This window comes from Cupressus sempervirens, chromosome 2 (assembly GCF_028749045.1).
Source record: "Cupressus sempervirens isolate cs-2001-9-10 chromosome 2, ASM2874904v1, whole genome shotgun sequence".
NCBI lineage: Eukaryota > Viridiplantae > Streptophyta > Pinopsida > Cupressales > Cupressaceae > Cupressus > Cupressus sempervirens.
Window position 1 is genome coordinate 308,444,226 of NC_143119.1, and position 24,992 is coordinate 308,469,217.

The following is a 24,992-nucleotide window of genomic DNA, read 5'->3' on the forward strand; positions in this document are numbered from 1 at the left end:
GATCCTTATTAGGTCTTCATTCCTCCTCTGTATGCATATGTCACCTTCTTGGGTCTTAGTAGGGACCTTGTGTCCTTCATCCTCATGGAGATTGTTGGTGATTTAAACCTAGTTGCCTAAAGGGTAAAGGAATTGTATCCTTCCACAGTACCACTCTACATCAATACATACATACATAGATACATACATATATATATATATATATATATGAAATAATCATACTTCAAGAGTGAAAAAAAAAAATCAATTCAAAACATAAATTATTACATATAGCCAAAAATTTATCATTTGCAATTTATGTCATTGTCATATTGATTTATGATCTTCTTGTTCATCGATCATGCTAAGAGTCCTAGTTTGTGAAAATCCATCAGCCATGCGTGTTGGTTCAAGTTGCTAAGTGTCTAGTTATATGAATTAATGTTGATCCATTAGCATTGTCATTGTATTAGAATGTAGAAGTTGGGTGTATGGTCTATCCTTGTGGATTGAAACCAACATTTTTCTTGTTCTCAAAATTGTAATATATTAATGTAAATAACTTTTATTTCATTTCAACTATTAAAATAAGTCCATTAGTACTTATGGTTTTGTGTTTTTATTTAGGAAGTGTTTGACTAGGATAGATGAGTATAGATTACTAGATGGAAAATATTGAAGTGGATATGTATGATCTTTCAAATGCTATCAAAATGCTCTAAGTGAACCCATAATCATCTTTGGAAATGAAGAAAAAGGATAGTTCTCCATTGTATTAAGTATATGGATGGACATACCATTGTGTTTGAATCTTTATAATTTATAGTTTGGTCAACTAGAATCGCATATCAAATGGGTTGATCTAGCCCATTTTTCCCCTTGTTTATCTTTTTAAGAAATAATACCTCTTTATTAGATGGTAGTTTATGATGTTGGGAGGAAGATCTAGGGTTATATAATAATAAATGAATCATCCAACATCAATATGTTATGCATAATCAAAGGATACTTTAACTATTTAAAACCTTAATCACAATAAGGAGACGTCATATATAGTCATTACAAATGGTCTAATCATTAATAACCAATCATTGTGAAGGTTGAGTTTCTACATTTTACTATAGCTAATGCATTTATACAAGTACCAATGACTACAGTATTTTATATGCATCATTATTATAAGTGGTTGTGTCATTAATAAGAAAGAACCTAGGGCAGAGCACCTAATTAAAGTGTTTGTTTTTTTCAATGTAATAAGGCCTTAGGATTGATTAAGAAATCTCCTTAAGGCCATCCACCCATGTAATGGATTCAAGACCCCAAGGTGTCAATATAAACTTGGGCATCATTTGGTCCAAAAGGTGGAATTTTGGTTTATTTTATGTCTGTTAGGGTAGTTTAGGTGTTTTGAGTCTTAGAACAACTATTTGGGAATGGTTAGAATTGAATTAGGAAGAAGGTTTGTCAAAATGGCAAAAATTGCAAAAATTTGCAAAAGTTGCATTACCAACTTTTTCAAAAAAACCACTCCCAAAGGCTAAAATTGCCATGGGGTGGTTCTACCCATTTGTAATGGCCTATAAAGGCTCTAGACACCTGAGGGGGGAGATAACATGAAGCAACATATGTACTTGCTCTTTGGAATCAATAAAATATGTTGTTTTAGGAGGAGTTTTACTCTTTTCTTTGTATAGTGCAGCCTTACATGATTGGGAAGTGAACTTTTTTGTACAAGATAGCTAGACCTACTAATTTGTGAAGCACTAGAATTGGTTTCAAGTTTCTAGCAGTCAAGGAACTCAAGATATTGAATTTTCTTGAGCACTGCCCTGTGGAACCCTCAAAATCAAGGTTTGGCCAAAGAAATATCCCTAACTTGAGATCCCACCATTGGAATTTTTTCCAAATGGGTAGGGAGAAAGTTAAGGCGATGTACTTTCATACTTCAAAAGCCCTAAAGTAGGAGGTTGCAGTAGATATTTTTTAGGAGCAAGCCCTAGGTCTAATATCCCTCATGTATTAGACCAAATTTTATGCAAATTGATGAAGTAATGTGTTTAAAGTAAGTAGGGGACTTGGTGTGAAGGAAAAACATCTTTTTTTGGGTTAGAAGAACATTCTAAAATTGGTGGTTTGATTCCATGAACCCATCTCTTGGTCATTTCCTTGTAGACCTTGCCTAAAGTTGCTAATTAGGCCTGAGTGCATGGTTTGGGTTAAGGTATGCTGGAGTGGAGTGGAGCCTTAAGACTTTGAAGTCTCTTAATACTTGAAAAAGGGTTTCTAAAAGTATACTTTGTTTGCTTGGTCCTTTGGAAGAGTTTTGAGTTATTCCTAAAAAATTGAACTAAGAGGCCTAATTGCCTAGTAGGTCAAATGTTGCATTCTATTTTGTGGGTTGTTAATAGTAGGTTAAATCATTTTTTTGCCTTTCTTTGGTCACGTTAAGATTTCCTCAAGCCATCATTGGTGTTAGAAAGGCTGGGAACACCAAAACCCACTTTTGCCAAGTTGGGGGGTAGTAGGCCATTGTTGAACCAAGTAGGAAGAAGTTGGATTCTTGTCCTTTTTCAGAGAGTTGGGTTTGTAAACCTATTGAAGAGTTGTAATATCAGAGTAGTATCCTTTTGGAAGTGAATCATAACCCTTTCTTAACCCTTTTTGGAGTTTGGAGGTTTGGGTGGTAGAAGGTTATTTGATTTTTGCTTCCTTGTGCTTACTCTACATCAAAACCGGTCTAGCACACAAGAAACAAAAGTAAAACTATCCCACATGCACACAAGAGAAGAAATATATATCTACTATGGTCAATATATCTACACTTCATAGTTCTTGTTTATTCTATGAGGATATTTGGTATTTGAATCTCTATTTTGCACCTCTTTTTTAATATCATTTTATTGCTTAACTGAATTGTCACCTCAAGAAGTTGGTTTTAATATATTTTTGAATGCTTAACTGAATGGTCACCTCCTTTTCAATATCATTTTATCTCTATTTTTCACATTTTGAAGTTGGTTTAATAGGCTGATTACAAGAACAGGGCTGACTGTCCCAAGTATCACAGTGATTTCTTCACAATTTTGATCTAATTTAATGGAAAGATCATCACTCCATGAATGATAAAAATCTCATTCTCATGAAGTGATTGATCCTTGATATGTACAATATAATTTCTAACTTTTAATGTGTAGATGAAAGGTATTTGGTTGGTGATCATCGAGAAGAGTAGTGGAAGGGTTAATGGCAATGGATGGTTGGGAGTAGCAGTGAGAGATCTGCTTTGAAGGTGGCATACTTTTTATGGTTTGAGGAGTGTAGTAACAACAAATGAATGGTGTATCCACCCTCAATTTATCCTAGAAAGGTGTGGAAGGTAGTTTATTGAGAGGCCCTAGTTTTGAGGCTTGTTATTGAGCAATTTGGGGCTTTTGTACTTGGAAGCATCCAAGGCCCGAATTGGTGACATATTTGGAGGTTTTTCATCATCTTTGGAGACTGTCTAGAGTCTTGAGATCGGGGAGTAAAAATAAATTGCAGTTCCTTTGTAAAGTGACATCTTTGTGTGTTTAAAGATAGGGCTATTGTGTAGAATGACCATATTGGTCCAAAACAACCACCCTTAAGTTTTATATATGTTATGTATCTTTGAAAAGGGTAGCCAAATCTGGTTAGACATCTTAGGTGTTGAAGGCTTTGTAGGTCATAGGTCATAGGTCTTGGTTAGCCATCTTAGGTGTTGAAGGCTTTGTAGGTCATTTCCTTGCATTGGAATATTGTGAAAACTTTTGTATTCCTTAAGTTCTTGTTTTTTGGGCCTTATCCCACCATTACCCTTTGCATTAGGGGGGTTGGTGGGGACTTAGGCAATGAATGTGCAGTAGAAGGGATTAAAAGAAGAGAATGTGGTGGTGATAAAGAAAGGGGCAAGATAGTCCTGAGATGATAGAAGATCTTCCTTGAAAAAGGAGGAAGAGGGCATTCCTACTTTAGTTTGTATGGCATGAAGGGGCCTTGGGATGAGAGAGACTATTGGGACTTGGGAGGGACATCCTTTTTGAGTCAACCTTCGATACAAAAAGTCAATTTTTGGCTTCTTCTTCTTCCTTTATTTAATAGTTGTTTAAATTTCTTTGTATTACATTGTGCTTATTGCTTTGTGAGGTGCTTCTTGTTATTTTTCTTGCTGCTACTCTTCTTCCTTCACCTTACCCTCTAAAGATTCTCCCATCTCTAGATTAAGTTGCTTCTTGTTTTCCTTCAAATATCTTTCACTCCTCTCAACTAATTTGTTCATTTTATCCTTTATAGTCTTGAGTGCTTGAGTATTCCAATCCATTTTGGGGATTGGTTTTTTAAAATTTTGTTTTGACCATAGGCAAGCTCAAGAACTTTGCCATCATCTCACTTCATATGAAATTTTTGCAATCTCTTCAATTCCCTCAACATTTTGAACATCAACATAAGGTTGAGTGTATTGTGTACCTTGAACCAAAGATGATGTGCCTTGGCAATAAGATGCAAAAGATGGAATATCACCTACTTGATGTGTTGATGTTGTACCTTCAACATGACATGATGGATTGTGTACATCATCAGATCTACAAATTAGTGTCGCTTCAACATGAGAGGACGATATGACTCCAACATTGGAAGATGGTATAGCTTCCCAATTCAATTGTCTTCTTGACCATAATAGTCTCATTCGTTCTCTTTGTCTTCCAATTCTTCCTCTTTGTTTCTTTGTACTGGTGGTTCTTGATCCTCTTCGTAAGTCAATTCTTCATTATTGCTTTGCAATTTTCTTTGTTCACGTAGTAGTTTCATTTTATCTCTTTTAATTGCCAAATCTCTCTCCCTGTCTTCATTTGTTTTAGTTTTTGGTTTCTTCCGTGGCATGATGATGATTTCTACATGTCAAATTATTCAAACATCTAAATTACTTACAATGTGTAAATTACAAATTATTCAAATACATATAAAAATTATAATTATTTGAATGAATACACAATATATATCAAACAACTTGTCAAATTTCTAACCATTTCAAAATAACATTTCATTCAAACATACAAATTTAATGAATTCACTATATATTAAACAACATGTCAAATTATAATCAAATTTGTATCTATATATCAACAAACAATATTTAAAATGGATTGCACTAACCTTTTCTATACAAGGGATATTCAAAAAGTCTTCAAATCGCATATCCAATGATTGAATTTGGTGTTTGCTAGCTTCAAAAAGTCTTGAAATAGTGTTTTCTATGTTGAAACTCGTGATTTCTATTAGAATAATAGAAATCACAACAAACCAAAAGTAGAGAATGGATGAAATGGGCCCCAAAGTTGCTTTTTGACCATTTTTGGGTGATTTCACATAATGTGTATGCACTATAAAGCACAGTGCATACGCACTATGTCAAAATGCATCACTCTCTATCCTCCCTACTCTATCTCCCTACTCTCTCTCCTCTCCCATCCCCTACTCTCTCTTAGTCTCTCTCTCCTCTCCCATCCCCTACTCTATCTCACTCTCCCTCTCCCATCGCCTACTCCCTCTCACTCTCCCTCTCCTACTTCCTCTCCCATCGCCTACTCTCTCCCATCCCCTACTCTCTCTCTCTCTCACTCTCTCCCTCCCATCACCTACTCTCTCTCTCACTCTCCCTCTCGTACTCCCTCTCCCATCGCCTACTCTCTCCCATCCCCTACTCTATCTCTCCCTACTCTCTCTCCCCTCTCCCATCCCCTACTCTCTCTCTCTCTCTCGCTCTCCCTCTCCCACCACCTACTCTCTCTCTCCCCCTCTCTCCCTCTCTCCTCTCCCATCCCCTACTCTTTAGATCTCTCACACACACTCCCATCCTCCCTCTCCCACTACCTACTATCTCTCTCTCTCTCCCCCATCCCCCTACTCTCTCTCCCACTCTCTCCCATCTCCTACTCTCACTCTCTCTCTCCCATCCTATTCTCTCTCTCTCTCTCTGCCACCTCCTACTCTCTCTCACACTCTCTCCCATCCCCTGCTCTCTCTTACACACACTCCCATCTCCCCTTTCTCTCTCCCTCTCCCACCACCTACTCTCTCTCTCCCATCTGCTACTCTCTCTCTCAGGCTACTCTCTCTCCCCTCTCCCATCCCCTAAACTCTCTCTTTTATAGATACACACTCCCATCCCCCCCTCTCTCTCCTCTCCCATCCCCTACTCTCTAGATCTCTCACACACACCCCATCCCCCCTCTCTCTCCCTCTCTCCCACTCCCTCTCCCACTACCTACTATCTCTCTCTCTCCCTCTCTACTCTCTCTCTCTCCCATCCCCTATTCTTACTCTCTCTCTCCCATCTCCAACTCTCTCTCACACTCTCTCCTATCCCCTACTCTCTCTCACACTCTCTCCCATCCTTTCCCTTTGTCTCTCCCATCCCATACTCTCTCTCTTTGCCACCCCCAACTTTCTCTCACACTCTCTCCCATCCTTTCACTCTGTCTCTCCCATCCCATACTCTCTCTCTACCACCCCCTACTGTCTCTCACACTCTCACACTCTCTCCCATCCCTTATTATCTCTCTTTCATAGACACACACACTCCCATCCCCCCTCTCTCTTCTCTCCCATCCCCTACTCTCTAGATCTATCACACACACTCGCATCCCCCTCTCTCTATCTCCCTCTCCCTACTCTCTCTCAAACTCTCTCCCATCCCCTACTCTCTCTCACACTCTCTCCCATCCCCTACTCTCACTCTCTCTCTCTCATCTCGTTCTCTCTCTCTACCACCTCATACTCTCTCTCACACTCTCTCCCATCTCCTACTCTCTCTTACACACACTCCCATCCCTCCTCTCTCTCCCTCTCCCGCCACCTACTCTCTCTCTCCCATCCACTACTCTCTCTCTCTCTCTCTCTCTCTCTCTCTCTCTCTCTCTCTCTCTCTCCTCTCCCATCCCCTAAACTCTCTTTTATAGATACACACTCCTATCCCCCTCTCTCTCTCTCCTCTCCCATCCCCTACTCTCTAGATCTCTCACACACACTCCCATCCCTCCTCTCTCCTCCTCTCCCACTCCCTCTCCCACTACCTACTATGTCTCTCTCTCTCAAGCTCTCTCTACTCTCTCTCTCTCTCCCATCCCCTACTTTCTAGATCTCTCACACACACTCCCATCCCCCCTCTCTCTCCTCCTCTCCCACTCCCTCTCCCACTGCCTACTATCTCTCTCTCTCAAGTTCTCTCTCTCTCCCTCTCTACTCTCTCTCTCCCATACCTACTCTCTCTCACTCTCTCTCCCATCCTTTCACTCTATCTCTTCCATCCCGTACTCTCTCTCTACCACCCCTACTCTCTCTCTACCACCCCTACTCTCTCTCTCACTCTCTCCCATCCTTTCACTCTATCTTTCCCATCCTGTACTCTCTCTTACTCTCTCCCATCCTTTAACTCTGTCTCTCCCATCTTGTACTCTCTTTGCCACCCCCTACTCTCTCTCTCTCACTCTCACACTCTCTCCCATCCCTTGCTCTTTCTCTCTTTCATAGACACACACACTCCCATCCCCCCTATCTCTCTTCTCTCCCATCCCCTACTCTCTAGATCTATCACACACACTCCCATCCCCCTCTCTCTATCTCCCTCTCCCTACTCTCTCTCACACTCTCTCCCATCCTTTACTCTCACTCTCTCCCTCTCCCATTGCCTACTCTCTATCCTCCATCCCCTACTCTCTCTCTCCCCCCTCCCATCCCCTACTCTCTCTCTTTCACAGACACACACACTCTTATCCCCCCACTCTCTTCTCTCCCATCCCCCACTCTCTAGATCTATCACACACACTCCCATCCTCCCTATCTCTCTCCCTCTCCCTCCCCCACTCCCTCTCCTACCACCTACAATCTCTCTCTCAAGTTCTCTCTCCCTCTCTACTCTCTCTCCCATCCCTTACTCTCACTCTCTCTCTCTCTCCCATCCCCTACTCTCTCTCACACTCTCCCATCCCCTACTCTCACTCTCACTCTCCCATCTTGTACGAGATCTCTTTGCCACCACCTACTCTCTCTCACACTCTCTCCCATCCCCTACTCTATCTCTCTTACACGCATTCCCATTCCCCCTCTCTCTCTCCCTCTCCCACTCCCTCTCCCACCACCTACTCTCTCTCCCCCATCCCCTACTCTCCCTCTTCCCTCTCCCATCCCCTACTCTCTCTCTCTTTCACAGACACACACACTCCCATCCCCCCTCTCTCTCTCCTTTCCCATCCCCTACTCTCTAGATTTGTCACACACACTCCCATCCCCCCTCTCTCTCCCTCTCCCAGTCCCTCTCCCATTACCTACTCTCTTTCTCTCCCATCCCCTACTCTCTCTATCTCTCTCTCCCCTCTCCCATTCCCTACTCTCTCTCTTTCACACACACACCCATCCCCCCTCTCTCCTCTCACATCTCCTACTTTGTCTCTCGCTCTCCCTCTCCCACTCCCTCTCCCACCACCTACTCTCTCTCTCTCACTCTCACTCTCACTCTCACCCTCTCCCTCTCAACTCTCTCTCTGCTACCCCCTACGCTCACATTTTCACACTCTCCTATCCCCTACTCTCTCTCTCTCACACGCACACACATTTCTATCCCCCCTCTCTCTTCCTCTCCCACTCCCTCTCCCATTTCCTACTCTCTCCCATCCCCTACTCTCTCTCAAGCTACTCTATCTCCCCCCTCTCCCATTCCCTACTCTCTCTCTTTCACACACATGCACTCCCATCCTCTTGTCTCTTGCTCTCCCTCTCCCACTTCGTCTCCCACCACCTACTCTCTCTCTCCCCCATCCCCTACTCTCAATCTCTCTCTCCCCATCCCCTACTCTCAATATCTCTCTCCCACCTTGTACTCTCTCTCTACTACCCCTACTCTCTCTCACACTTCCTCTCTCTCCCATCCCTTACTTTCAATCTCTTTCCCCCATTTTGTACTCTCTCTTTACCACCCCTACTCTCTCTCAAACTTCCTCTCTCTCTCATCCCGTACTCTCTCTACCACCCCTAGTCTTTCTCACTTCCTCTCTCCCATCCTGTACTCTCTCTACCACCCCTACTCTTTCTCACTTCCTCTCTCTCCCATCCCCTACTCTCTCCCCTCTCCCATCCCCTACTTTTTCTCTATCTCTCTCACTCACTCACACAAACATAGCCATTCCCCCCCCCCCCTCCTCCGCTCTCTCTTGCTCTTTCTTTGCATCTCTTCTTTGCACTATTTAGGTCTCAATAGTGTGTGTGCACTATACTGTGCATGTGCTATTGAGACCAAAATTCAAATGCCTTAAATAGAACAGGTGCGCTATAAGGCGTATGCGCTATTGAAAGCTTTGCATTAAAACCAAGCCTAAGGCTTGGTTTTTCCTTGGAGATCCAACCCAAAGGTTTGGAGTTTATAAATAGGTCTAAGACGTATTTTCCAGCAAACATACAAAAAATGATTAATATTTCTTGTGTGCTCTCCTTCAAGATTCCTTGTGGTTGGGCATCGATATGATCAGGTTACATGACATTGTAGGTCTCCATGTTAGCTATATAACCATATAATTTATTTTTAATTTGAACTATTTCAAGCTTTTCATCTATAATTTCTTTTGAATGTATGTTCATTTTTTGTCAAAAACTACCATGTACTAATGGGGCTATAGATTTAAGCTTGTTCATCAAATTTTGCAACAACTTAGTTTTTTAGAAACTAGACTCCTTTCTACACACTTTGAAAAAAAAAAATTGATTTTAGATTAGTTCTCAATTATTTCTAAAGGAAACACACAAATATTTCACGTTTTTGGGATGTGTCTAGTTAAAAAGTTCATAAAAAATATATACACATTATAAAATTACTTGAAAAATCTGGGATAAACTACATAGTGTTAAGTAACTTTTGACTAGAGCAATTAAAGAATTTCAAAAAAAAATGTTAAAATTTTAGAGGGGCCACACTTTGTACTGTGTTATGTTTTTTTGGAATGAACAATACCACTTTTTGTGGCCCCCTTTTTTGAGGACCTAAAACTAAACCATTTTGGAAAAAAATTAGTAGTTTAGAAACTAGATTCAAAGGACTATGACTTTTGTTTTTGTCATATCTTTAAATTTTGAGCATAACTATCTTCAAATTCTTGTTGAAGTTCAGAAATTGCTGATTTTAGGAAAAAGTTGTCCACTTATACCCCCCTTTTGGCACCACAACTTGGTGCACTTGCCCTATATGGTAAATGATCCATCTCACCAAAATGCATAGGTATTCAACCACTGCAATCACCTAGTACATAGGATCAAATACTGAATACATAGCTCACTCCATCAAACCAAAAAAGAAATATAACCAACATAACCCACCTCTAATCCTAAGAGGTAAGACATGAACACCGAAATTGAATGCAATATCTCATGTAGAAAGAAGAACTAGGAACATCGAGAGTGCAAAAGAAGTAAAAACACCTATACTAGCACATGTCATCGATACATAATGTCATGGAAGGTACACTCACTTAACAAAGGAAGATGGAGAATATGGCCAACATTAATCCCCCCAAGACACTTTATAATATAGTGTGATTACAACAAAACACAAAGATGTCCAAGATTCTGAAATACAATAGAGTGGCACTTTATCTCAGTGCATTTGCAAAAATTCTACAAAAGGATATCAATAAAGATGAAAAGAGACATAAGGCTGATATAATAGATAATACAACCAATGAAAAATCATTTAAAACAACAAAATCAGTTCCCAGACCTTAAAAAACCAAGATATCCATTGAAATGCAGAAAAGCAAAAAAACTAAATGGGATGTGCCTGGAGCAGAATCTGGAAATTAGAATGTCTTAAAATATGTCTCTCAGAGTGTAAAAAATAAATTCTAACTTTTATAGCCAAAACAGGCCATCAAACAACATCAAAAATCTAAATAAACTATACCATCATGACAGGCTCATAATCATCTTTTTGGTGCTTCTTTCGAATTGAAAAATGGAGTTCAGATGAGCAATTATGGACAAAAAACTACATTTAGGTAAAAAAAGTTCTGATACCATGTTGAAGTTGATGAAAGATCAACCCTACAACTCTCAAGAATCACCTACATGTAAACACTTGTCACGGAGAAAGAGAGAAGCAAAAAGCTATGGAGGTTGGAATTGCTAGATCCATTGATGAGACATTCTTGAAGAGCAAAAAGAGAAATTTCTATTAGCAAAACTGAATTAATAAATTACAAATAGATCAATCCTTATAAAAGTACAGATAAAACCTAGGTTGCATGATAATAATTAATAAAATAATTACTTATTAAATACCTAAAGTTTAGCTTAAGTAAAATAGAGATAATAAGTGACTTAATAATTAAATCAAAATGATTTAATTAATAAGGCAATATCTTATCACTCTAACAAATTAGTAATGAGAAAAATGAGATTGCTATGTGATATGGCGATAAAGAGATAGATTGCAAAAATGGATCATTATATGTTATAGTGATGGGTAACTATTGATCATAGATTGCAAATGGAGATAATGTGCTATGCCAATCAGTGATAAAGAAACTAAGATCGGTATATGTTACAGCGATAAGGAGAAACAAAAGTAAAACTCATGATCACTATAGGATATAGTGAAGTGGCTTATTGATGCTCACAAAAAATGGTTTATAGCGATAGACGATGAGGGTTTCACTATTGCTATAGCAATGAAAGTGAAAATAAATGGATCGCTATTGCGGAAAGAAGATATAGTGAAGAATGATTTGCCACATATGTCAAAAGGGTTTATCACCATAGGTCATAGCAATCAAGCTTATCACTAAGTGCGAGAGATAAAATTGGTTATAGCAATGAGCGATGAGAAGTCTCTATCATCACAACCTTCAGAGATCATTTCCAAGTGTAGGAGAAAAACTTAGTTATACTGATGGGAAATGAAATTATCGCCATAAGTCATAGTGATGTGAAGATCAAGCTCACGGTACACAAAAGAGAGTTTATTGCTATATTCTTAATGATGATCCCATTGGAGGCCTGATTGAGTAGTTAGATGTTGTGGTGATAAGTAATGGAAATAATACATCGCTATGTGTTATAGCGGTAAACCAAGCAAAACACCATTTTTCATTTCAGGAGTTTTTGAACAAGAACATGAAGACCTTCCACGACCCCAAGATTGCAAGAATCGATATCTAGTATTTGTTGTTGCCTTTTGTAACCAATAAATGACTTCTTGTTGTGAGTCATTTGAGTATAGAATATGAATCATTTTTGTTGTTTTCTATAATGCTCCATCTCTGATTTCTATATGTATTCTTTTGAAAATCAATAGAAAGGTCAGGAAATTTTGGTGTGAAATACTCTTTTTTGCAAAGACAAGAAGAAAAGTGTTTGATACCATTGATTTATTGTTCCCTACATATGTTAGTCTATGTATTTCTTTCAAGTTAGATTAGAAATCTGAAGACAAACAAAATTTTGTTTCCCATTTCAATTTAATGAACTGACAAGTAATCAAGAATTACTAAGGTTAAAAGAAATAATTATGTTGTGATGTGTAAATCATAGTCTTGAATCTTAGCTTCATATAATTTCATCTTGCATCTTATTCATGTTATAAATTTTCACAATTGCATTATCAATTACGTGAATTCAAAAGATGTGTGAATTTTTGGAATTGATCTCATCTCAAGACCAATCCTTTATCTAAGTTAGTCCTACCTAGGCCTAACTTGGTTTACCTCTTTTGTTCTCTGGTCAATAACATACCATAGTAGAATTAGAAATTAAAAAATTCTTTGAAAATCATATGCAAGGGAGCTATACCTATAATTCAAAGGGAAATTAGTCATCAAATAACATTTTCCCAATTGTTGTATTCAATTTTTCTTTACACATTTGGGTGCTTTGAGAGTTATTATAAGAAATAATAGTATGCTTACTAACGAAAGGCAGGAAGTTAAAAATTTCAATTCACATGACACTCAAAGGGAATGTGACTCATATATGAAGTTGATGTCATGGACCACAAGCTTCAACATTTAAAATAATAACAAGATCATTATGTTCAATTTTCTTTGATAATTCCATAGCTTTAAGTTTTACTTAGATATCTATAAATTATACTAATTTCATTAGTTCTCTTCTACGACGTAGAAATGACTTTATTGTGTTGTCTATATCTTCAATCATGATTTATCCTTATCCTTACTAACACAATGGTTGTATTTTAATCTTCCTCATTGTATTTTAAATCTATACTTCAAGAATTTTATATCTATAAATTTGAAGTTTGCAAATTTTAAAATTTATTTATATTATTCCTATACTTTATGGATTATAAGGTGAAATTTTTTAGGGAAAAGATATATATTATTCTCTAAATTTAAGAACATACTAAATCTTTGTATCACTTTTATTCCACTTCAAATTTTGATATTCATACTGTGGCAATATAATAATATTTACTCTCATAGTACATTTCTTCACTTTAGCCATTTCATTTGTAGTTTTTTTTAGACCCTTGTCATAGTGGAATCCATAGTGGCTATTAAGACTTATATCTTATTCACCATCTTATGCTACATCAATCACCTTGAAAATGCCACATACACTACTTTGTTTCTATGTCTTTTGAAGTATCCATTAAATGATTAAAATATGGATTATCTTAGTTGTTTCGTAAGGTGTCAGGTATCAACTTTTTAGTGAAATAGAAAAATTAGTCATAAAGCAATAAAATTTGGCAATGAGAAATTGTATTATTCTGCTAAAATAAATATAATGGATAATGTTATCTCAATTAATTTCATCTATATCTTGTATCATTTTAATTAATTTTATTCTATCCACTAAGTATTAAATGAAAGGTTTTGATATAATTCATGTATATTAAATTAAGATAAGTCTACTAATATAAATGAGAAGTAATAGAAATGGGAATTCATTTTATGATTATTAAATAATATTAAAATTAAATATAATTTTTCAAGATATTTAGTTCCTATTTTTATATACACTATTCTAACATAAGAAACACAATGGGGCACATTATTACTATAACTAGGTTAATGCATAGACAAATCATTGGACTATTTATCACAAAACTTAATTAAAATGTTAATATAGAAAAAAAAAATTTAATCACTATCGAATTTATAGTTAATGTGAGACAAATCATTGTCATTGTAAATTCTAAACATCATTCCTTACTAATTTTCTATTGGAATCATCACAAAATATCACATGAGTTTTTAGATTTGTAACTTAATAATTGAAGAGGTTTGAAAAAATCACCAATTAATGCAAAGAATACAATGCTTTGGTGGTTCCAATAGCACATATCATTATTTTCCTCGGTTTGGACATCCAATGAATCACATAATGATTTCTAGGGTTTTATTCCTATAGCATCTTTGTGAGAAACAAGAACCATTATAGTTATTATTTGTGAGGGCATTTGTGTAGTTTGGTACATCAAGTTGCAAACCTTGTTGCTAGGCTTGTTGTTGTAAGTGTAGTAGAAAGTTGAGTGGGCTTAACCATGGAGGAAAATCTATGGTTAAGCATCTTTGAGTTAAAGAAATAGTGGGATGTATAACTTCCCAAGAAGGCATGTTGCTTTGATCATGTGAGCATCACCTAGATTTAATAAGTACTAAATACTTCATTCTTTCTAATAACAGATGGGTTCTTGTGAACAACCTCTCATCAAATATGTATCAATGATTTTGAATAAAAACCTAAATGATTGAATCTTGATAGCAATAGGAAAATGCGAATGGTTTTGGAAATATCTCCTACTTATCAATTGATGAGCTAAAGTGACCCCATAATGAATGGTTCATAAGGCATGTGCTACTAACTAAAGATTTTGAGAATGAGGGTAGAAAACTAAGTGGTCTTGACCTTGGAGGAAACTCCATTTTTTACTTCGCCTATGTTGGAGCAATACTGGGATGTGTGAGCTCTGAGGAATGTCTAATGTGTGATCCCTTTGAACATCACCTAGATGTAATTAGTACTAAATTCTCCATCCATTCTCATAAGAGATGGGTTCTTGTAAGCTACTACTCATCAAACATGTATGAATAACTTTACTCTTTTGAAAAACTCAAAATCATACTTTGATACCACTTGATGAAGGGCCATATTGACCTTAAAAATTCATACACAAGAACATAATACCACTCAGACAAAGAGATACCACAAATGTTTCACAATGCATGGATTGACAATGCTTAAAAATACTTTCTTCCAAATGCTCATGTCCCTTTCTTATATAGGAGCTTACCACCCAAGATATTAGGATCATAGTCAAAAATAGTTGATAGTGTTATGAAAGAGAAGATATAACTATCCCTCTACAAATATTAAATGAAAAAATGCAAATTATGTTTACCCCAATACTTCCAAAATATGTAAATTATTAGTTTATACAAAAAAGAATGGATTTTAAAGAGGGTGGCAAGTGAGATTAAGAGATTTTTTTTTCCATACTCCATTCCAATCCTCGCCTATCTGAAATAGGAGAAAGGTTTGTCTCTTGTCCTATATAATGGTTTTGTACAATAAAGCTCATAATGAGGGAAAGTAAGGAACATCTTGGGAATAAAGCATTAGATTTCTCTTGTGTTGACATGTTGAAAGTTTTCCCTCAGAACCATTAACCTTCAGTGCAAGTATTTCTAAAGGAAAAAGCCATTGAGTTATTTCTGATACCAACTGCTATTCAACTTGCATGAATCAAATTGAAAATTTATTACTTGTGGCCAAATATTAGGGTGACACATGCTTTGAGTATTTGGAGTCTAATTACTTTGGTTGTAATATGAGCCAATTTCTTGTATATTGTCTCCAAAAATAACTATGAGAAGGCAAAACATTCAGAATTTGCAAGTGTGTGGATGGGCACAACTTCCTCCATTCCAACTTAGAAAGTACATACAAATTATTTTTTGATACCATTTGAATACTTTACCCTCAACCTGACCCTTTGCACACAAATTTCTCATAAATATAACTATTTATATGTCACTATCAACTACACCATTGCACCTCATGTGGTACATGAGCTACTATATAATGTTGTGCATATTACTGTAGACTTTAAAGACAATATCAACAAGAAACACAAGATGTCAAAATTTTAAATTTGAAAAAAAAAGAGGTTTGATCTAACATATATAAATTGATCTCTCTCAGCACTAGCTTTATTTTAAGTTTTACTCCTAGATTACATAACTTCCATGAAAAAACAAGAGAATCTACTCCACTTGCAACTTCTTCTTAGGAGTGATCTTAACTCCATCTAATAAAATACCACTATTTTTAAATTTGATGTTCTCACTTTTCATCACCACATCAATCACTATTGCCTTGCCGCTGCTATACTTTTCTTTCAAAAAGAATTTGCCCACAACAAACTCCATCCATCCATTTTGTGCATATTTCAGAGGGGTTCTAGTACCTCAAGACTTTCAATTGGTTTCTCCAAGTCATCGAAATATCGAGCTGACTGTGTCAAATCCCCCTCGATTGGCTTGAAAGAAAACTGAAATAGCGATTGATGTGAGCGCATTCTACTCTGATCAATTTTAACAATAAGTTCTACCGTGTACGCCGTTTCAGGAGACAAGAGCGTATACCACTTTTGCTCGTCGTGTTTTTAGGTGTAATCTTAACTCCATCTAAGCGAATACCACCTTTTGTGAAGTCGCTGTTAGTGTTTTTCATGGAAACATCAACAACTCTTGCCAGCCCTCTGCCATTATCTTCTTTCAAGAAGAAATCGCCCACAACAAACTCCATCCATCCATCCTCTGCATTTATGACGGGGGTCTTACTGAATTCCCCATGACTTTCAACTGATTTCTCGAAGTCGTCCAGGAATATAGCGGATTGCTTCAAATTCCCTTCGATTGTTTTCAGAGAAAACTCGAAGGGGGATTGAAGAGAGTACAACTGCATTATACTCTGATTAATCTTAACAACAAATGCCACGGTGTAGTTTGTATTTGAAGACAAGAGTGTGCATTCAAACCGTTGATGCACACGGACAGACCACTCTTCAATCAACTCTATTACTTGACCGAATCTGTACTAGGAAAATGTGCAAATTAGAAGGTGAAAGTGCATGAGCCTTTAGGAAATAACTGCATCTATCACGATTCAAATTTTGACATGCTTTTTATGCAGATTTAATTGTGTGATTGACCTTTTGACTAAGACTATGTATGACTCGACTTGAGTCGAATACTTTATAGACTTTGATTAGAGTTTCATCATATCTGTGATTGGATGGTAATATTAATTATTTTTGTCATTTTGATAAGTCGTTATCTATTGAACTTATGAGATATCAACATGACAGTTAAAATTGTGATTTCATTTATATGTTTATACCTCCTTTTGACTAAGACTATGTATGACTCGACTTGAGTTGAATACTTTATAGACTTTGATTAGAGTTTCATCATATCTGTGATTGGATGGTAATATTAATTATTTTTGTCATTTTGATAAATCGTTATATATTGAGCTTATGAGATATCAACATGACAGTTAAAATTGTGATTTCATTTATATGTTTATACCTGATGATGAATGTTGAATGTTCTAAAAAATTGTATTTAAGATATTATTTATTAATTATGATAATGACATTACTGATGCATTGGTTGATGTCGAGTTTGTGAGTGTGCAGATACTGAAGGTGGAAGGGTGGTTGAGGTAGAGGAGTTTAGCTCCTTGATAGGGTTGGTCCAAAATTTTTATGGTGTAGCCACACACACACTTAGTTATTTTTAATTGAATTTAAATCATCTACTTTGAATTTCAATTAATCTAGATGGGTTAAAGGTTTTGCTTATGATAATGTGGCATAAATGAAAAATAAAATAAAATGAATGATTAAATATTATTTCTTTAGAAATATTATAATTTTGAATACAAAATACATTTTACACATGTTATAATATATTAAATATGGACTGTTATTTTGTGGGCTGAGATGGATCATTGTTTGCAAATTTATTGTGGACCACTAATAGTGTGGGCTGGACGGTGGACTATCTGCTATGCAATTACTTTGGACGGTGGGTGGTTCAAGAAATTAATAATGCCAACAAAAACAAAGAGGAGAAAACGCGTGGGAAAAAAAGATCAGGCATGGCTGCATTTAAAAGAAATTGGTAGGCATGCAAGTGGGGGGGCATTTTTTTTTGGAGGATAGTACAAAAAACTTGCTGAAAAAAAAAAAAATGCGGCAAGCTAAATGAACGCATGATAAGGAGGAAAAATTTGCTGTTAAAAAGAACAAGTCAGTAGAAAAATAGGGAGGAGGGGGCAGGAGCTGCAGTGATCATTTGAATTTGAAGAGCAACTCCAGAGGCCCTATGTGTCCCTCAAACCATCCAGGTTCAAATCAGCATTTACTCATTTATTATGGATTTACATTGCTATAAGTGCATAGATATTATATTTCACCTGTGAGTTTTCATTAGTAAGAAGAGATTTGAATAGGATGAGATTTGATGTTCTTCCATGTGAAAAGATGAAAACAATAAACAAATAAGCCAAACAATTTCTTATCTCGCCTGTAGCTCCTATCAAAAATAAATTATTTGTTGTAGATTGTTTTAGTATCTTTCTTCTTCTCCTACCTGTACGTTTACTTAGCCAAACTAGGTATGGTTTCTCCACACCTACGACTTTGTATTTATATTTTAAATTCATTCCTGTTATTTTGGTTAATAACCATAGGGATTGCGTATAAGAAAATTTCTTTCCAAACTATTAATGAAATGAAACAACCAAAATTCTGTACTAGAAACATCCAAGTCGTGTGATTATTGTTTAAATGAAAAAGCTTTTATTTATTTATATTTATTTTTTACTAGTAAATCAACTTTTGAAAAATAAGAAAATTTAGACTTAGAATCTTTTTACATATCAAATTTGGAATTGACTTTTCTTAGAATGAATAAATGGAGTAGAGAATAAGATAATCCATCAATTTGATTACTTTAAGCATTCATGCAAAAACTTAGTAAATGCTGGAAAGACGTAGGAGTACCTCTTGCATTTTGAAAAATGAAAAAGAAATTATTTTCTATTAACTAATGGAGACATTGGCTGATTTTCAAATGGAAGGCTTGATTTAAAAGGATTTAATTTCTTATGCATTATTGAAACAACAACTTGACTGTACCAAACAGACTTAGAAAATTTATGTGTCAAGACAGGGGAGTGTAATTTTGATTTGAGGATAATGGGATTTGCTTGAAACAAGTAAATAGTTAAATTTTTCGGATACCATATTTAACAAATGAAAATAGTGAAAGTATTTATAAATAACCTCTTTACCACTGAATCGTAGAAATTTATATATATTCATATTGGAAACATAAATTTCAGTATTTACTAAATGAATTAAGGGGAGTATCAATTTAGATGTAATTAAAAGATTTTAGTATTAACATATTTGTATAGTAAAATTTAGTAGATCCTTGTAAAGATGTTAATATCTTTAGAATTGTTATGATTTAACTTGATATTGCACTATTGAGGAAATTTAATTATGTATATTCTAAAGTGATGTGAATAGTAAGAATGGGTGCTGAATCTGGGATCAAAGAGGAGGGTAAATTATGGGGAATGTATTATTTTCCTTAAAAATTTACCTGCCAGTCTTTTACGCTAAACTGGTTCATGATGCTTGGCCAAGCTTGGTAAAACTTTTATGCATATGATTGAAATGCATTTGGTTATTTTTACATTGTTTTCCCTCTTCCACATCCTTGTGTATGTTTCTACTAGACATATGTGTAAGTAGATTAGGCAAAAAAGCTGCACCAGATCTTTCTGAATCCAATTGTGCCGAGTTGCTAGCCTTCTCATGCTAGGGTCGGGTAGTTCTCCCTAACCGAAGAAGCTCGAGGAGCTAACCACTCCATAGTTGGGCGGTAAAAGCACCTGGACCACTCTTCCATCTCATGATAGCGGATGGACATAGTTCTGATGGCTCAGAGATGAGAATTACATGCAGATGGACACTAAGGTTCGATGGCATGTTATTTATATGAATTATGTTATGTATGATTTATATCATATGACATACTGAAGATACATTCATGTTTGATGTGCAGGTCGACATTGTTTTGGCAAAAGATGTTATGTTCATATGATTCATTTCCAACTTTTGAACTTTGCTTTGTATATGGTATCAATATGTGGTCGGCTTTTCTTTGTATTATCAAGTGTTTTTAGAAAGAACGATGATATGAAATTATGATTGTGTTCCAGACATTCTCGACTATTTATCGATATGTATTGATTTTCCATTTGAGGAATGAATATTGAATTATATAGTTATGTGAATAAAATCAACTTTTGACTTTTCAAATTTTATATATTTTTGCAACTTGAGGTTGTTTGAGTACGTGGCATATGTTGGGGTTGTCGGTCTTTACATGTGGTATCAGAGCTGTGTTAAACACTAGGACCTAAGGTCTTACTGATGCTAATGTTGTGTAGTTTACTCTTGGTGCAGGAGTGATTTTTCATCATGTATTCTCATAGAGGAAATAGGGGTGGTGACAACAATGGTCCTCAGGATGAGCCTGGAAACCAAAGACTTGACCAGATTTTGGCGCTCCTTACTCAGCAAGGATAGTGCATGTATGACATGGAAAATGCCATAAGAGGACGATAGGCTGAGGAGGATGAACGCAGAGAAACTTTGCGTCAACGTGAAGAAGCATAGAATAAAAGAGAGGAGGACCAATTGATTGAGGCTCAGAGGAAATAGGAGGAAGATCGGAGGATTGAAGAACAACTGAAGGAAGAAGCTAACCATAGGATGGCTGGGCTAGTTCATGATAGGGTCCAAATAGTAGAAGATCTCAACAAGGACCTTAAGAAGGTCACACCTCCTACCTTTAATGGTAAGACTACAGGTGAAGAAGCAGAAGCTTGGATAGCCACCATGGAAAAATATTTTCATGTTCATAATTTCACTGGGAAGTCTAGAGCAGTATGGGCTACTTTTTAGTTGGTTGGTGAAGCGGCAACATGGTGGGACAATGTTATGGTAGAGAAGAAGCTACAACATGGTGAGATATCATGGGAAGACTTCCTGCAACTTTTTTGTAAGCGATGGTTGCCTCAGTTTTTTTATGACAAGAAGGCATCAAAGTTCTATAAGCTGATTCAAGGAGTCATGTCAGTCACACAGTATCATGAACGATTTTTCCATCTAGTTAAATACGTTCCTCAGTACCAAAATGATGAATTGTTTAGGACTCCCAAGTTCATCATGGGGTTGCACCTAGAAATCTATAACGAGGTGGAAATGCATGAGCTAGAGTCTATGGACTATGCACTGAGAAAGGCACTAAAATAGGAACAATGGTTGAAAGATACAGCTCTAGTAAAAGCCTACAACAATCGATCTTTCAAGAGAAAATTTCAAGATAATAATAAGCAGTAGGGTGGTCACCAAAAAATCAATAACATGAAAGAGAAGGGACAAGAAGATTCTCATAAGGGCAATAACAAGAATTTCCAAGGTTAGAACAGGGGTAGAGGAGGTAACAACAACAGGAATAACAATGGTAAAAATAATAGGAATTGGAACATGAATGATAAATCAACAACTCAAACATGACCCTGTGATGGGTGCTTTGTATGTGGAGGTAATCACTATGCGGCTAGATGCCCTCAGAGGAGTGCACTTAGGAATGGATCGAAGATTCAACACCAAATTCATGCAGCTATGGACCATAGGCAGGAAAAGTTTCAGGCAACTCCTTTACAATTAACTAGTAAGCTTTACGGTTGTGAAGTTTCTATTTTGATTGATATTGGTGCTACAGAGTCTTTTGTAGATCCTGGTGTAGTAGCTAAACTTCCAATTAGAGTTGGTTACATGGAAAATCCCTAGTTAGTTGAATATGGAAATCAGACAGAGCATCGAGTAGAGCAATGTCTATCCTGCAGCGAGTTAGAACTTCCAACTTTTCACACGCAAGTAAATCTATATGTAGCTCCACTTGGGTCATATGATGTCATACTTGGTATAAATTGGCTTACCGAGCATAAGGCTATAGTAAATTGTAAAGATAAGCTAGTTGAATGCCTAGATGACTTTGGAAATCTAGTAATAGTGAACGGGATTAAGAGGCCAATAGTGCTTAGGTATATCTCAGCTATGCAGTTGGAAAAGGCTAAGAGGAAGGGTTGTCAGCTTTTTGTTGCACATGTGAAAGATCTTGAAGATTTTATACCTTCTATAGATGATTATCCAATATTGCAGGAGTTTCAAGATGTCTTTCCTGAAGATTTACCTAAGTTACCACCTAAGAGAGAGTTTGATTTCTTCATTGATATTAAGCCAGGAGCTGAGCCACAATCTAAGGCACCTTATAGGATGACCACTACCAAAATGTTCGAACTCAAGGTTTAGTTGCAAGAGTTGTTGGAAAAAGGATTTATACGTCCAAGCGTGTCACCATGGGGAGCACCGGTGATTTTTGTAAAGAAAAAGGATGGAACCTTGTGTCTATGCATTGATTACAGGATGTTAAACAAGGTTACCATAAAGAATAGATATCCATTGCCATGGATAGATGAACTTTTTGATCAGATGAAGGGAGCTAAGGTATTTTCAAAGATAGATCTACGATCTGGGTATCATCAACTTTGGATTAAGGACAAAGACATAGCTAAGACAAATTCAAAATAAGGTACGGGCACTATGAGTTTGTAGTTTTGCCTTTTGGTCTTACGAATGCACCAGCAGCATTCATGAATCTTATGAACTGTGTGTTCCGAGATTGTCTGGATAAGTTTGTTGAAATCTTCATTGATGGCATTCTTATTTATTCAAAATCTATGGAAGAGCATGAGGAGCACTTGCGTATTGTCTTGCAGCGCCTTCATGATAGGAAGTTATATGCCAAGCTTACCAAGTGCACATTTTATCATAAACAAATTCACTACCTTGGGCACATCATCACGGCTAATGGAGTTTTAGTAGATCCTTCCAATATTTAAGGTTATTCTTGAATGGCCAGTTCCTCAGAATGTGAGTGAAATTCGGAGCTTCATGGGTTTGGCAGGCTATTATCGAAAATTCGTTAAGGGATTTTCGAAAATTGCAACACCTATTACCTCACTACAACAGAAAGGGAAGAGATATGTGTGGACTGATGAGTGTGATAGAGCTTTTTAGTTGTTGAAACATAAGCTCACCTCTGCTCCTATTCTTGTGATTCCCAATCCCAATGGTCATTTCACCATGATAACCAATGCTTCAGGTGATGGTTTAGGTGGAGTTTTGATGCAAGAAGGTAGAGTTGTAGCTTATGAGTCCCATAAGCTAAAGCAACATGAGGTTAACTATGCGCCTCACGATCTTGAGTTGGCTGCCATTGTTCATGCATTGCAAATGTGGAGGCATTATCTTATTGGTAAACCATTTGAGCTGAAAACGGACCACATGGGTTTGAGAAACATCTTTACTCAACCAAATTTGAATGCCAGACAGAGGCGTTGGCTTAAATTCCTCAGTGAGTATGATTTTGGTATTAAGTATATTAAGGGTAAAGAGAACAAGGTGGCTGATGCTCTCAGCAGAAGAAGACATATACTTGCTATATCTACTACTAGAACACAACTGAAAGAACATGTTATTGAAAACCTCGTAGGTGATGACCATTATGAGATGGTTAAAATTGCATTGCACACTGATCCATCTGATCACCATTTTGACGGATACAATTTTGACACAGAGGGTCTTATGAGATATCAAGGTCGCATGTATATTCCCATCCGTGGAGGGTTGAGGAAAATTGTAATGGAGGAAATGCATAGTACTCCTTATTCAGGTCACCCTGGAGTGACTAAGATGGTTGTAGATATGAGGCCATTTTATTTTTGGCCAGGGTTAAAGCGTGATGTGACTGCTTTTGTTGCCCAGTGTTTAGAATGCCAACGAGTTAAGGCTGAGCATATTCATCCGGCAGGATTGTTGTATCCTCATGACATACCAGAGTACAAATGGCAAGTGATTTCTATGGATTTTATGCAAGGTTTGCCTATGACTAGGTGGAGGCATGATGTTATATTAGTTGTGGTCAATAAGTTGACCAAGGTAGCACATTTTATACCAGGGAGTTTGAAGGATGGATCATTGGCATTGGCCAAGAAGTTTGTGCAAGAGGTATTCAGGCTACATGGTGTACCTAAGACTATCATCTCTGATAGGGACACAAGAATGACGTCAAGGTTCTGGATGACATTGAATGCTTCATTGGGGACTCAGTTAAATTTCAACACTGCTTATCATCCGCAGACTGATGGTCAGATAGAGAGGGTGAATCAAGTTGTAGAAGATTTACTTCGTATGTATTGCATGGATCATCAGTATAAGTGGGAAGAATACCTACCTTTGGTTGAGTTTGTATATAATAATTCTTATCATGCATCTCTCGGAATGGCTCCTTTTGAGGCATTTTATGGGCGTAAATGTCGCACACCTATCAGTTGGGATAGAGTGGAGGATCGAATTGTGATTGGTCCTAAGATGCTCAGGGAGATGGAAGAACAGATGGTTAATATTCGTGCTCGCCTAAAGGAAGCTGTAGATAAACAAAAGAGTTATGCGGATAGGAAACGTACTTTTAGACAATTTCAGGTTGGGGACAAGGTTTTCCTGCGTGTGCATCCGCATAAGAGTTCAATCTCTTTTGGCAAGTCTTCTAAGCTTGCACCGAGATATGTTGGACCTTTTGATGTTTTGGAGGTCATAAATCCTATGGCTTACCAACTTGCTCTACCACCAGCTCTGGCCCGTATCCATAATGCTTTTCATGTTTCATTGTTGAAACCATATCATCCTGATGCATCTCATATTCTTGATTGGCATGCCTTGCAGGTTCAGGATCCGGGGGTAGTGCAGGTGTTACCTACCCACCTCGTGGATGAGC

At 37.0% G+C, this 24,992-nt stretch overlaps 1 protein-coding gene across 1 annotated transcript; it reads right to left on the reverse strand.

Moving 5' to 3' along the window:
- Positions 1-16,611: 16,611 nt before the first annotated feature.
- Positions 16,612-20,015, reverse strand: LOC149572311 (F-box protein PP2-B11-like). Its single transcript, XM_089815811.1, has 2 exons — positions 19,978-20,015; positions 16,612-17,098 (listed from the first exon to the last, which is right to left on the reverse strand). Exons 1-2 carry the CDS (start codon positions 20,013-20,015, stop codon positions 16,612-16,614), a joined length of 525 nt encoding a protein of 174 aa, XP_089671937.1.
- Positions 20,016-24,992: the final 4,977 nt, after the last annotated feature.